Genomic DNA, 13139 nt, shown 5'->3' on the forward strand with positions numbered 1-13139 from the left:
CTTTGGAGGAAATATAAACATATATTAAATAAAACCTAATTCAAGACATCAATTATATGTTTTCATAAACATACTTTTCGAAAGTGGTGACATCTAAAAATATGGGAATGAAAATCTGTTTTGAAAAGGCATGTGCTAGCAGTCACTGTGATTTGAAATTGTGGATGCCCAATCCTTGCAAATGGGCTCTTTTTCTTTAGGTTTGACAATTACAAGCTGAGAATATTAGTAGGTATTAGGCGTGAAGCATTTTAAAAGTGGATGATCTCAGTTAGCAATCTATGAATGCCAGAATTTCTCTCATTCTTTTTTTTCTTGTTTTGTTGTGATGGTAGGCAATAGCCTAAGCAGCACTGTGATGTTCACTCCTGGTGGTCTGTCAGCCATGACTCCCATGCCAGGTGAGTTTTGGTCATTTCAGTGGTGCACAAAAGAGTAGGAAGCATAAGAAATTGTGGTTTAAAAAACTAATAGTTATACCTGTGTCATTTATCCTGTTTTTCTGAAAACTAGATATACAGTTTTGATTGTTTAAGAGAATTGCATGTGTGGTTCCCCTAGTCAAGATAGAATTTATAATCTCATTTATTGTCAGGGATTGTAAGATCTTTTAGCTAAGAAGTAATGTGGTATTTAAGTTTTCTGTTATAGAAAGCTATTCACATAACATACATAATTCTTACTTTTAAAGCTCACGGATATTTCTTTCAGGCATCATGCCTGCTCACATGTCTACACCCATGGCCTATAGTACACCACTTCATCAGGCAACCATTGGCCCTGTACCAGGTGGTGTTCAAGAGGTCATTTATTCTGGGAAACACAATGGCATCTATATTTACCTTGCTCGGATTCTCAGGTAAGGAGCATTTTTAATCAATTTAGAAATTTTTAATCAAATATTTTATGGAATACAGGAGTGTTACACACTTTTATTTAATTCACTATGTATGTTTTGTGTTCAGTGGAATTTTACCCACTTACCATTGTCCTCAAGGTTTAAAAGTTTCATCAATTACTCATTTCCAGTGATAATGCAGTATTAAATCATTTACAGCAGGCCACAAATAGTAAAATAATTAAATTTTTATTTTTAATTTTGTAAGCTAAATTAGGGATAATTGCTGCTCTGGGACTTGCAAATTATAGGTTGTCTCCCCTAATTCGGCCTGTAAGAAAGAAATAAAGTTAGAAAGTAAAACGAAAAAAATTGATAAACCCCAACACTCAGAACCATGCATCTATATATTTGCTGTTAAAGTTCCTATGTGTTTTACACAACAACAACAACAACAACAACAAAAAAACCCCAGTAAACACTGGCATGCAGAAAGTGTGTAGAAATAGAATGCTGCACCTCAGTCTCAGTCAGCCGGATGCTAGATTAGCAATCGTCACACTGCAGTGACACTAGACCCTCTGGCGAGAGAGAGAGAACACAGATGGGTGGAACCACAACACAAAGAAAAAGCATCTACAGCAGAAGAGGAAAAAGCATCAGGAGAAATTATTGTTGGAGTCCAAGGAGTATTAGTGATCGAAAGAACACTGTGATAAAGATCGACAGCAAAAAAAAAAAAAAGAAAAATTTCAAAAAGTCCCCGAAGTTTAAAATAAAGTAAAAGAATTTTTTTTTTAATAAACTTTATTTGAAATGTGCTAGAAAGGGTACAATAATTTTTTCCTTAAGTGTCGGGATTTTCTTTAATACATATAACTTAAAATATAAAAGTGTGAGGGGCACTCTTGGAACTTGGAACACTCTGGAGCTCCTCACACTCTTATATTTTAAGTTATATGTATTAAAGAAAATCCTCACTGAGCATAGAGATTAACATTTTTCAGAATCTGTTGTTTGTGGGAGAGGTGTAGGTGGGTAATTATGCCAGTATTTTAATGCTGCTTCAAACTTTGCATATGCTTCTGTGCAAATCCATAGGCCTTTCTGGGACACACCTGTTACTGTGGAACTATCATGCCAGACACCCCAGGGGACGACAGTTTATGTAAGTGTTTCCTGGTAACAGATAGGACATTCTAAGTACTTGATTATCAAGACTTAAGACACAAGACTTTGATTTGGGCATCCATGGCATCCAATGGGATCATAAGTTTACCCTTACCAAAAACATTAAAAAGGGTTGTGGGCATTTAAATGTGGGTATCTCAGAACATAGATACACATTAATGACAAGTAATTACGAATAACATAGCAGATTGTGGCGAACCCTAAAGAAGTGCCATAGCCTAGTTTTCACAGGAGTCAGTATTGTAGGACAGCATTTTGCATGCTTATTGAAAACTTAAGAAAGGCAGTTTAGCAGATTAATACCTTAAACTTAACTTTAGTGTGAATGATCTGTTCATTTTAATGAGTGCACAGACGTGAGCAATAAAATGAGCGAGATAGAGAAGAGTGGAATAGAGAAAAGATGTGGCATTGTGTGTGCTTCTTTGACTGTTATGTTGCACACTCATTCACTGCCCCAACCACCTCTTATACATAAAAAGTCAAGCTGCTTATCTTATTCTGACTGCTGAGGTGTTCTGGATTTTTAAAAAAGTCTCAGGCAGCCATATTGTTCCTTATTGTCTACAGCTCACAAGCAACTACAGCAGTGAACAGCTGACAGAAGCCCTGGAGCTAGTTCGTGACTTGTCTGATTTTGTGGATTTTAACTCCAAGTTTGATGCTGGTGGTCCCTCAGATCTGTAAGTCTATGTTCGATGTCAAGCACTGCAAACTTAGTAGAAAAATTAACCACTAGTAACCCTGCCTCTTGCTCCGCCCATTGATGATGCATGGTACACGTGACCCAGTCTGAGATAAACAAAACTGCCATAAAACTCTGGTGATCATTTTTATCCCATTAACAAAGAGTGCACATTTTTTTTTCTCTCTCTCTTTTTTAAGAAGCTACATTCTTGATGTCAAACTTTTAAGGCCATAGAACTTGTGAGATTGACAATTGGGTTGTTATGCAAGCCTCATCCGGTCAGTGGGACATCAAATTCACATGACAATTGGAGCCACTGCAATTTTTTACATACTGGGGTTAAATTATTCGACTTTAACTGGTGCAAACTTAAAAGGTATAGTTGTTGACCATACACTCTATCCTAAGTTGCCATCTGGTCGATGGCAAAGTTTTATCAATCTGAGATATTTCTGCTTGTCATGATACGGTCCATTTTCAAGCCTTTCATGTAACCTAGAATTGGTGTTGCACAAACCCCAAGTGCATCTTTTTACCATGATTGTTTCGCTGAAACAATGACAATGACTGTCGTGAGAGAAAGAAATCTAAAGAAAACACTTTATTCTGTTGACTTTAATTTGGAAGTAGAGTGGTGGAAGGGGAAGCATTTTAAGTGAAAGAAAAATAAGCCAAAGCTTCTTTAGGTATTATTAGGTTGTATGGCTAGGCTGAACAGCACTGGTCTTGTCAACAGAATGTCTCCTGCACACATTCCTGCAAGACTTCGCTTTGGTGATGGAGGGCTAGATGAGCACACAAGAAAGAAACTTCAGGGTAACAATGGACTTTAACTGACCAACATATGGAAGGAAATTATTGTTCACATTGTCATTTCTTTTACCATTACATGCCCTCATTTGGGAAAAAGGAAGATGTATTGTTTATATAAAGCAAGAACTTGGTAAACATGTGGACTGCATGTTGTAAATCAAAGGTTTTTTAGAATCAAAATTCTGCAATACATGATTGTTTAGAAATTTCATTTTTTGTGATGTCTTGAAAATATGTTCAGGCAACATTTTATCCATCTTTCTACCTTTTATCTGTCATTCACATAATAATATTCCTTGTCAGCTGAAGCTCAGCGTGTAGAAAAGATCTCCCTGCAACATGTTCAGGAACTGCTGCATCGTGTGGAGGAGGTATTGGGCCTGTGGCGTGTTCTGCTGGACCATCAGCTCCATTTGCTTGCTGCCGGGCTATCCCAGGTGAGAGTATGTCAGTGCAGGTGGTGGAGGAATGGAATTTTCTAGTTTGGTTTTATTCCTTCATGCAACTCTCTCGGAAGACATTAATTTTTAAATTGAAGGTTTGTTGCTCTTGTTTGTTGGATTCCAACTTTTATGCTTTGTGAAAATTGGAATTCCTTGTGTTTTATGAAGGAAAGTCATGATCAAAATTGTAATTGCTTTTGACTGAAGAAGCATAAGCAGAATCTGCTGCCTGCCATTTTTGAAACAAAGGAACAGCTTATGTGACTTTGAATAGAAACTGCAGTTCAAGGTTTTTAGCTTTTAACTTTCACCTATCTGTCTGTAATTGCCTGGGACTTCGAGGATTTCCCCAAGCTCATACAAAGCAAACTTTGTTGCATGTATTTTTGATTATATTATTTTAATTACATGTTTTGTGATTAAGAGCAGTTTGGTCATAATAATATATGATTAACTCAGAGTTGTTTACTGGTGTGCAGGATCAGCAAAACCAGCTGCGGTCACTCACTTTCAAAACGCTGGTTTTAAGTGGCAAAGAGGTGAGGACTGCATGAAACTGTGTATTTGTTGTGAAATGATAGTAAAACGATTTCCCTATCCTGTGAGAACAACTTTCTTACTCATCATGTCAGTTGACTAGCCACTTTGGGGTGAACACTAATAAAGGGGTGTTCCATATTCTTTTTGTGCAATACCCTATATTACATGTGCTGGACAAGACAACCTTCTGTGAACTGTGAGAACTGATTTTAACACTTTGAGAAATATGTGTTATACAGTAGAATCGTTGCTTAGCAATTTTGACTCTGTAATTAAAGAAAAAATGAATGCTATGTAAAGGTTGAAATTGCACCCATTTGTCATGTCACTGTTAAAATTAATTGTTGCATCAAGCTCATGCACCCCAATTCTGTTGACACTCTGTTGGTTTGTTTTGTTTTTTGTTTTTTGCTGCTTGCACTGGGGTGAATGGAAATGTTTTTAAAAAATTTTTCTTTCACTGTTTATGATAATGTTAAGTTATGTTAGTATAGCCTATTTCTCATTTTAACAGGTATGTGCCTCCCTTGTTACCTGCCTTATCAACCGTTATCTGGATGACAATGCAACTGTGGATGCCATTAGCAGCCGCCTGCGGGAAGTCTGTCCATCTCTGTACAGTATGGATGATGCTACTTGCTCCAAGGTATGGACAACTTTTTTTTTTTTTGTTTTGGAAAAGGTTTGTTAAATAATTATGTCTGTCTTATCTTTTTTTCATCTTAATGCCACCTCTCTTTAATGATGATGCTATTTTTTTCTTGGAAAAGCTTTTAAAATGTCATCTGTTTTGTCCATCTTAACTATGGCTACATCTCTGAAGAACCTTGAACTTGGCTGAGACAATTGTTGTTTATGAGACTGAACTAATAGTTTTTTATTATTTGCTGTGAAATGACTTTCCTTTTGGGGAACTGTTGGAAGACCCTTGATACCTGAAATTGAAAATGTTTGCATGAATAGGCAAATGAGCTTCTGCAGGCAGCTCGTTTCATTCAAGATCGAAATGAACGGAGACGCCATCTCCAGGAGTCATTGCGGGTAAGCTTACTACTGAAGCAACAGCAGTGTATGAATTTAATTCAATTCAATTCAATACAACTTTATTCATCCACAAGAATTAGCCACACTAGAGGGAAGAATGATCTGGCGACATACACACACACATGTGCACACACACCCACTAATACAGTACACAGCAACAGGAGGTTCAGTGGGCACCCACATCACCTCAGACGGACACATCATCACACTAAATTTAAAAAGTCTCGCGGAATGAACGAGTTACGGTAACGGTTTGTTCGACTTGAAGTACCAGAAGCAAGCCTTTAAAAGCACAAATGCCACATGTTTCTTTATATGATTTATACTAGAAACACAAGTTCTAACTACCAGCTGATTAGTAATTGAGTGTCTCATCTTTAGCTGACAGGCAGGTGTCTTATCCCTTTTTTTTAACCCTCAGTCTCACATATTTTTATAGATGGATGTCCTCTGGATCACAGTCAACTAAAATTCTCAACTGGTGTTGCTTTAATGTCTAATGATAATGTTGTTGTGGCATATTTTACATAATTGTATTAACTTATCATTTTAATTTATAATCAAGATGCTTGCTGTTGTTGCTCACTCTCCCCCTTGAAATGGGGCTAGACCTAATAATAAAAAGTTTGAGTGTTTGCAGTCCTAGAAATATACACATTACAAAAACATATATATTGTTTGGACCACTGCATTATTGCTGCTATTTTTAATCATCAAAATGTGTTAGTGTACAGTATGAGGTATTACTAATTAGGTATTTGAGGGAGGAATGCAAGTCATAGAAACACTTGTACACTGTTATGGCTGTCATATTTGACAAGACTGGATATTATCGGGCTGTGAAAAGTGAAATTAAACTTCTGAGCAGATTGGGAAAAAAAAAAAAGAGATACCCCGAAGAGAAAAAAGCTATGCTAAGAACCGGAGGTCGATGCATGCATATATAAAAAATAATGCTTTATTCTCTGCAGCTCCTGAAGGCAGTAGCACAACCCTTACAGTTGACTGTGGTTTGTAACCAGCTGGCAGCAGTAGGCCATTACACAGGCATTGTGGAGCTGTGTTTGGCAGAGGCTAAAAAGTGTGACCCACATGACCTTGCCCAGCATTTCTACACTCAAGGTGAACAGCCTGAGGATGGACAAGGCATGCAAGCATATATCCACAGGTACATAAAATGATTATGTTCATGCACCCTATTTACAAGGTGACTTAACCATTTGTTGTGCTGCATTTTGGTACTGCTTTTCATGTGTAGTGCTATGTGTGTAGCTCCAGTGGCATGATTGCAGAGAGAGCATTAATCTGTAGATACACTTTCTTAGTCCTTATAACCATAACTCTAGCGCATGTTTGCTTTTTGAAATGACTGCTTTCTGTTTTTAAAGAGACTGTTGCTTCTGATTTTGGATAGAATGGAATGTTACAAGTGCATCACAGAGACACTTGGGTATCTGTGGAGTGCTGCTGCAACTGTCCCCCAATCTCCGTCTATGCCAAAGACGCCAGGTCCACCTCCTCAGCATGACCCCAGCCACATGGCCATTGAGCAAGCAGACCAGCATGTATGTACAGATCTGTTCCTTTTCTCATCTTTGCCTCATTTATTCCTTTAACTTTAAAAAAATCAAGAGATATATATAGAATGTAGGCACAGATCTTATTCTTTGAAATAATAACTCATTTTAACTTCTGTATGTTCTATCCTGCTTATGCTTATTTTCTTGCTGCTTTCATCTGAAATTTTTTTATGCCAACATGCTTTCCTCTCTATTCAATCACCATGTGTTGTTTCCAGAGAGAAGAAGTTTTTCAACTGTGTTTGAAGTCCACAGATATGCTTTTCCACTCTGCCTTGTATGACTGGCTTTTTGCCACCAATCGCTTGGAAAAATTATTAGAGGTATGTGGTACAACAGTAGGTCTTTTATAATTTCCCAGTAATCACAACCATTTTATGCACATTCTTGTTATTTTGGTCACACAAAACAAGGCCAGCAGATCGTGGACCTCATAAGAAGTGGAATGTCATGTTTTTGCTGGATACCATCCATTCTTTTATTTGGGGCATTTACAGTTTTCTGACGTTGATAAAATGAAGGTCTTTAAAATGGTGGAATCCCCATCTATGGCCACTTAAAACTTTTTGCAGAGAAGTCTCTTTTATTATTTCCCTTGTCATGTATTATTTAACACAAAATTTGAAACACATACAGATTGGCACACCTTATCTTGAAGCCTACCTTAAGCGTCGATCGACACAGTCTACAGACAAGGTGGCTGCCTTGGATTTGCTGTGGAAACACTATGAAAAAAACAGCAATTTTATGGCTGCAGCTCACATCCTGGCTCAACTGGCACAGCGTCATGGGCAAGTCTGAGTTCTTTTGGTTTGATACAGATAGGTGGAAGGAGAGTGTAGACTTTTCATATAGTTGTAACTTGGAGAGAGGGTTTTTTTTTTTAATACTGTTTCCTTTGGGAATAATCACTCTCAGTGCTTGCATCATTACAATTAAAAAAAATGAAATTGTATGCATACTGACAATAGGAATGTATTTATTGTTAGGGATCTTGACTGAAGCTAGGGCAGTCTTTGTTAAGAAAAAGGAGATTATCTGCCATCCTGCTGTAAATTCCTTCAGCTCACCAGTTGCATTATCTTTTGAAATCTGTTGTTGATAATGGAACTGAAAAGTTGTGACTTTGCTGCATCCCAAGGCTGTGTTCTTTTTTTGTGTTGATCAGTAGTCTGTGATAAGGGCTGTACTTAAAAGTAACATTAGTTTAAATTTTGATGTGGGTAAGTTGAGGCTCAGTAGTCTGGTGTTTAATATGCATGACTTTAGAATATGGCCCATTTGCGGGTTGCTCAGGCCTGTAACTGAAAAACTTCTGTGGTTGATTGATCAAGGAGACCTAAAGGTAGCAGGAGAGGGTTAGGATCCATCTTACACATGACATCTCCTAGTAATGGGGAACCACTTAAAGTTTATGAGTTACTACACATAGTAGCCTATGGGGGCTTTATCTTTTTACCTTAGCTGAACACAGTTCATTAATGTTGGCATGCCTTGCTATACTGTTACTAAAGAACGGACCTGACACTGACCCGGCGTCTGGAGTACTTGTCACGTGCTATAATGTGTGCTAAGTCAGCAACAACTCTGAGTGGCACTACACACAGTGGGGAGTTTCTGCATGAACTGGAAGAGAAAATGGAAGTAGGTGGTAGTTAGCTGATACAGTATAGAAATTAGACCTTACATTCGTATTGGTGGATGTTGTAAGATGCTAGTAAATTGCACTTTTTTTAACGTCTTTGACATCAATGTTATTTCACAAGTGAGGGAAGGGTGGGGAAGCGAAGGCAAGGTGAGCAAGTAGCTATGCTCTTATCAAATCGCATTCACTTCACTAATGATACACTTGTCAGTTACCGAATTGATTTCAAAGAAGTGAGAGATCCAATGTTGACAGTAAAACCGGAGAAGAGTTGCAAAATAAAGGGCCAAAGAAATACCAGAAATTAATGCTGCTTTACGTAATAGAACAACAATAGGTAAAACATATTGTACATAAATACAGTTTGAAAAATAATCATTTGCTCCCAAGGAAAAACTTGTAATCAGTATCTAATGAGATGCAACATATCTCATAACATTCTCATAACATTTGACTAAAGTGAAATCAGCAGGAAGTTGGCAAGTCTGTTAAAGTTGTCTGCTCATTGAGATGCTTTGTTTTTTTTTTTCAAAGTATATTTCAGAACAGCATTAAAAAAATACTTTGCCTTTTGTCACAAAAACTGGTAACATCATGGAAGACAAAAAGGTGAAAATTACCTGGTAGAATCTTATCAAAGGCTTAGCAACTTCAGCAGGTGGCATAACACCAGGCTGACAATAATGCTTTTTGCACAAGTGGATTTTGCGCCTTGCATTGATTAGAGGTGCACAATTCATTCTTTGCAAGCAGATATTTCATTAACACCTGCAAGTAAGACTGGAATTTCCAAAGTTTGTATATCTTGCTTCAATATCTATTTTAAAAAAATGCTAACTATTCTGTCTTTAAGGATAAGTGGTACTAGTATTTAGTTGAGTATTGTCATCCAAGCAGTGTTATTTCTCCTCTTTTTTTTTTTTTTTCTTACAGGTAGCGCGTCTGCAGCTGCAGGTGCAACAAGCTCTGCAACGAATGAGAGATGGTGCCAAACCCTTAAGCCATCAGGCTGATATTAGAGATGCCATTGAGAAGCTGCAAGCTGATCTTCATGACATCACAACGGTAATGTCTACACTGTAATATGTCCAGCTGTCTTTGTCACCATGGTTGTTATCACCTTCTCAGTCTTTCAAAATAAAAATATGAGAATGCAAAACATTAACATTTTGTAGATAATTAGTGTGAAGATATTCAGTAATAAATGTGTGCGTTGGTTTAGACATTTAGATCATTTATTGTTTTACATGCAAGTTTAAAATGTTTTTACACTCCTACAGTTGTATGAAGAGTTTGCTGACCGCTTTGACCTTTGGGAGTGCAAGTTGGCTATTGTGCATTGTGCAAATCTTTATGACAGTGCTCTTATAGAAAACTTGTGGCAAAACATTATCTCTAAAGGTGAGTTTCCAGGGACACAAAATTTTGGTTACATACATAAGCCAGCATTTACAATCTTAACTTGACAGATAATAGTGGTCATTATTTTCATGAACGTGTTTTTGCTTTTAATCAGTTTTTCAAAGTTTATATATTTTCCTTAAAGATATGTATATCTTAGAAAGATGTGTATAATGTTAGCATGACCCTTGACCCTGTCAGTGAAGATAGATTTTTGTCACTGCTTTTACCATGTGGTCAACAGAATTATTAATTCCTGGAGGAATAAAATCAATGGACCAATTAACCAGTGTTAGTGAGCGACTTGTCAGCATAATGCGGAATTATGTCTCTGCCGAACGCTACTTTCCTCTTGGTATGTGATTTCTTTATTTCAAAAATTAAAAAAATTATATGCACTTGCAAAATACGTTTGATTTGTTTGTAATAGTATCATGTGCCAAATCTTTGATAACTAACAAAAGGGCATGTTCTTGTCTCCTGTTAGGGGAAAAGGTTAAGACATCTAGCAATAATTGTGAAGTGTACTCAAGCACTGACAAATCTTGCGCACAATTCTAGTCAAGGATGTGCATTTGTATAGTTCTCTTTTGAAACAGTATTGGTAGATATTTTTGTGCACAAATTTTTATTAGATTTATTTTACAGCCTTCATAGTTCGACATCTAGAAACACATAGTTGCGAAATAGGCATTGATCTTCGCTGGGTCTTCCTTGCTATGCTGAATATTGGCGTCTCACCAACACGACTTCTGGAACTCTATGACAGACTTTTCAAGTCAAGGGTAAGTAATCGTCTGTTTCAGCATAGATTTGATTTATTTGATTCAATTAGGAAATGAGTTCACTGATTAGTTTTAACATGAAAGTCCTATGTTTGCCCACTAAATGAGACTAGGTTCAATCTTCATCATGATGGCATTCATCAGCTGTATCTCGGTGGTGGGAATTTAATAAAAAAAAAATAAATCTATGTTCTTCCCATGACCAGAAACTGGTACTTAAAGGGATTCTAAAGGCAAAATAAAACTGCTTAGAATCGCGTAAAGAGTAGGATACATTTGAATCTCGTCTATTTATATGTGTGTTCATGTGGAAAATGTTGAAGGTTTTTAGTAGAATGTTGTGTTTAGTAAGAGAAATTACATGGGACTCTTTTTTGGCTTCCACGAAGTCTCGTTCTCCGTCACGTGACCCTATGACGTGTGGTTTCCATAGTGAGAACCATGCCTCGAGAATGTGCTGCACCCGATTGCCACGAAAAGATGGGAAAAGAGTCAAAATTTTCTTTTCATCAGTTTCCGAAAGACAGAGCCTTACAAACAGAGTGCGTCATATGAATAAACAGACAACAAATCTTCGCAATGATACAGACACTTCTTGTCAGAGACTGACGTCACAAGAAGACTCGGACATCACAAGAAGACTCTTCTGCTTGACCATCTCGGGAAGCTATCGATTTTACTCGGCGGAAAGACACAAGGGTCGATTTCACTGGATTTTTTCAATTTTTATAAACATCGGCAACCGCAGTAGTGCTAATAAGTGGTAATTAAGTGAGAAACGAATCCTTTATTTCTCCTGTATTGCTCTCGTGTTCTGTAATTGTAACTAAATATATTTTTGAAACGTTTGACCGTCGCCAGAGCCTTATCACAAGCCTTGAGCATCCCTTTAAAGAAGTCCACAATGCTATATGTCAGGCCAAGGTGAAATCTTAGAATTTGATGTGAGCAAGACCAAAGAGATTATCTTTGATTTCTGTCAGAATTCTCTTCCAAGTCTCATCCTCGACAAAAAGATGGAAATTGTCTCTACATTTAAATACCTAGACATCATCTTTGATATGAAACTTTACCAGGATCCCAACACTTAAGCTGTCGGGAAGAAGGCTCAACAGCACCTTTTCCATCTCCAGAAGCTGAAGCCTTTCTCTGTCTTCCAGAAATTTCTTCAGCTATTTTATACATCCCAAATAGAGAAAGTGGTGTCCTCGTTTATCTGTTTTTACCAGTTTATTAGTGCAGCTTATGTCATGTTGTATCCACCAGCTCAAAAGCTATCAGGACAGCTCAGAGGCTCTTCAGACTCTGTATAACAGGCAGACACTTCTTAAAGTGTCTGAAATTCTTGGTGATGAAAGGCATGTCCTGTCAGGAGAATTTTTGTTAAACTTTTATTGGGCCGCCAATTCTGTGTACCTGTATGCAGGACCAACAGATTGAGGCTGTCTTTTGTTGTTTTGGCGTGTGACTTCTGATTATAACTGTTTGCTGTGATATAGTCCTAGTTGCTGGCACGGCATTAAATGCAGACAAACAGATTATTCCTGTGTAAATAAATGAAGCCCCTATGTAAGTTATGTATGTTATAGTATTGTTGGAGTGCTTCCATATAGAGATGCTGTGTAAATAAATGAAGCCCCTATGTAAGACTGGACCATGAATGTATCAAAGTCTATTTGGTGCAGTGGATATAAATATGTTATGGTATTGTTGGAGTGCTTCCATATAGAGATGCTCTAATTGCCCATGTGATAAATAGTCTTAACTTTAATATAAGTTCTACTTTTGCTTTTTAGGCCCAAAGCACATACCTTGCATAGACAGAAAAGTTAATAAATCTCATATGTAAAGCAGTATATTTCTAGCAATCATTTCAGGGATCTGGTTAATATGTGAACTTTGTTTCAGGATCCTTTTTGGCAGACTGTAGGCCAGCCTTTACATCTGCTGGCAGTGCTTCACTCTCTACTGTCTTACCTAGCAGAGAACCCCTCACGCATTCCTTCATCTGATAGGCATGCATTATCTTTTTAATATCTTAAAAAAAGCAACTCCAATAAAGATCTTTGTATTAGTTAATTGTAAGAATAAAATGATTCCTTAGAGCAGCTGTTGAGTATATTTAGTGTGGTAGACCAGATCTCAGAATAGTTCCATTTTTATAATCTTTC

General features: G+C 37.2%; 1 protein-coding gene across 1 annotated transcript in view; it reads left to right on the top strand.

Annotated features, from left to right (window-relative positions):
* The window catches only part of LOC112574030 (nuclear pore complex protein Nup155-like), a 29303-nt gene that overhangs the window by 14416 nt on the left and 1748 nt on the right, over nt 1–13139 (top strand). Inside the window, 19 exon segments of the mRNA XM_025254828.1 lie at nt 336–401; nt 712–859; nt 1940–2006; nt 2600–2712; nt 3454–3533; nt 3834–3967; nt 4453–4512; nt 5028–5159; nt 5477–5554; nt 6529–6725; nt 6972–7122; nt 7356–7460; nt 7774–7928; nt 8652–8781; nt 9716–9847; nt 10063–10183; nt 10428–10538; nt 10832–10968; nt 12877–12983. Coding sequence (XP_025110613.1) covers nt 336–401; nt 712–859; nt 1940–2006; nt 2600–2712; nt 3454–3533; nt 3834–3967; nt 4453–4512; nt 5028–5159; nt 5477–5554; nt 6529–6725; nt 6972–7122; nt 7356–7460; nt 7774–7928; nt 8652–8781; nt 9716–9847; nt 10063–10183; nt 10428–10538; nt 10832–10968; nt 12877–12983 — 2224 coding nt within the window.

This window comes from Pomacea canaliculata, linkage group LG10 (genome assembly GCF_003073045.1).
Source record: "Pomacea canaliculata isolate SZHN2017 linkage group LG10, ASM307304v1, whole genome shotgun sequence".
Taxonomy (NCBI): domain Eukaryota; kingdom Metazoa; phylum Mollusca; class Gastropoda; order Architaenioglossa; family Ampullariidae; genus Pomacea; species Pomacea canaliculata.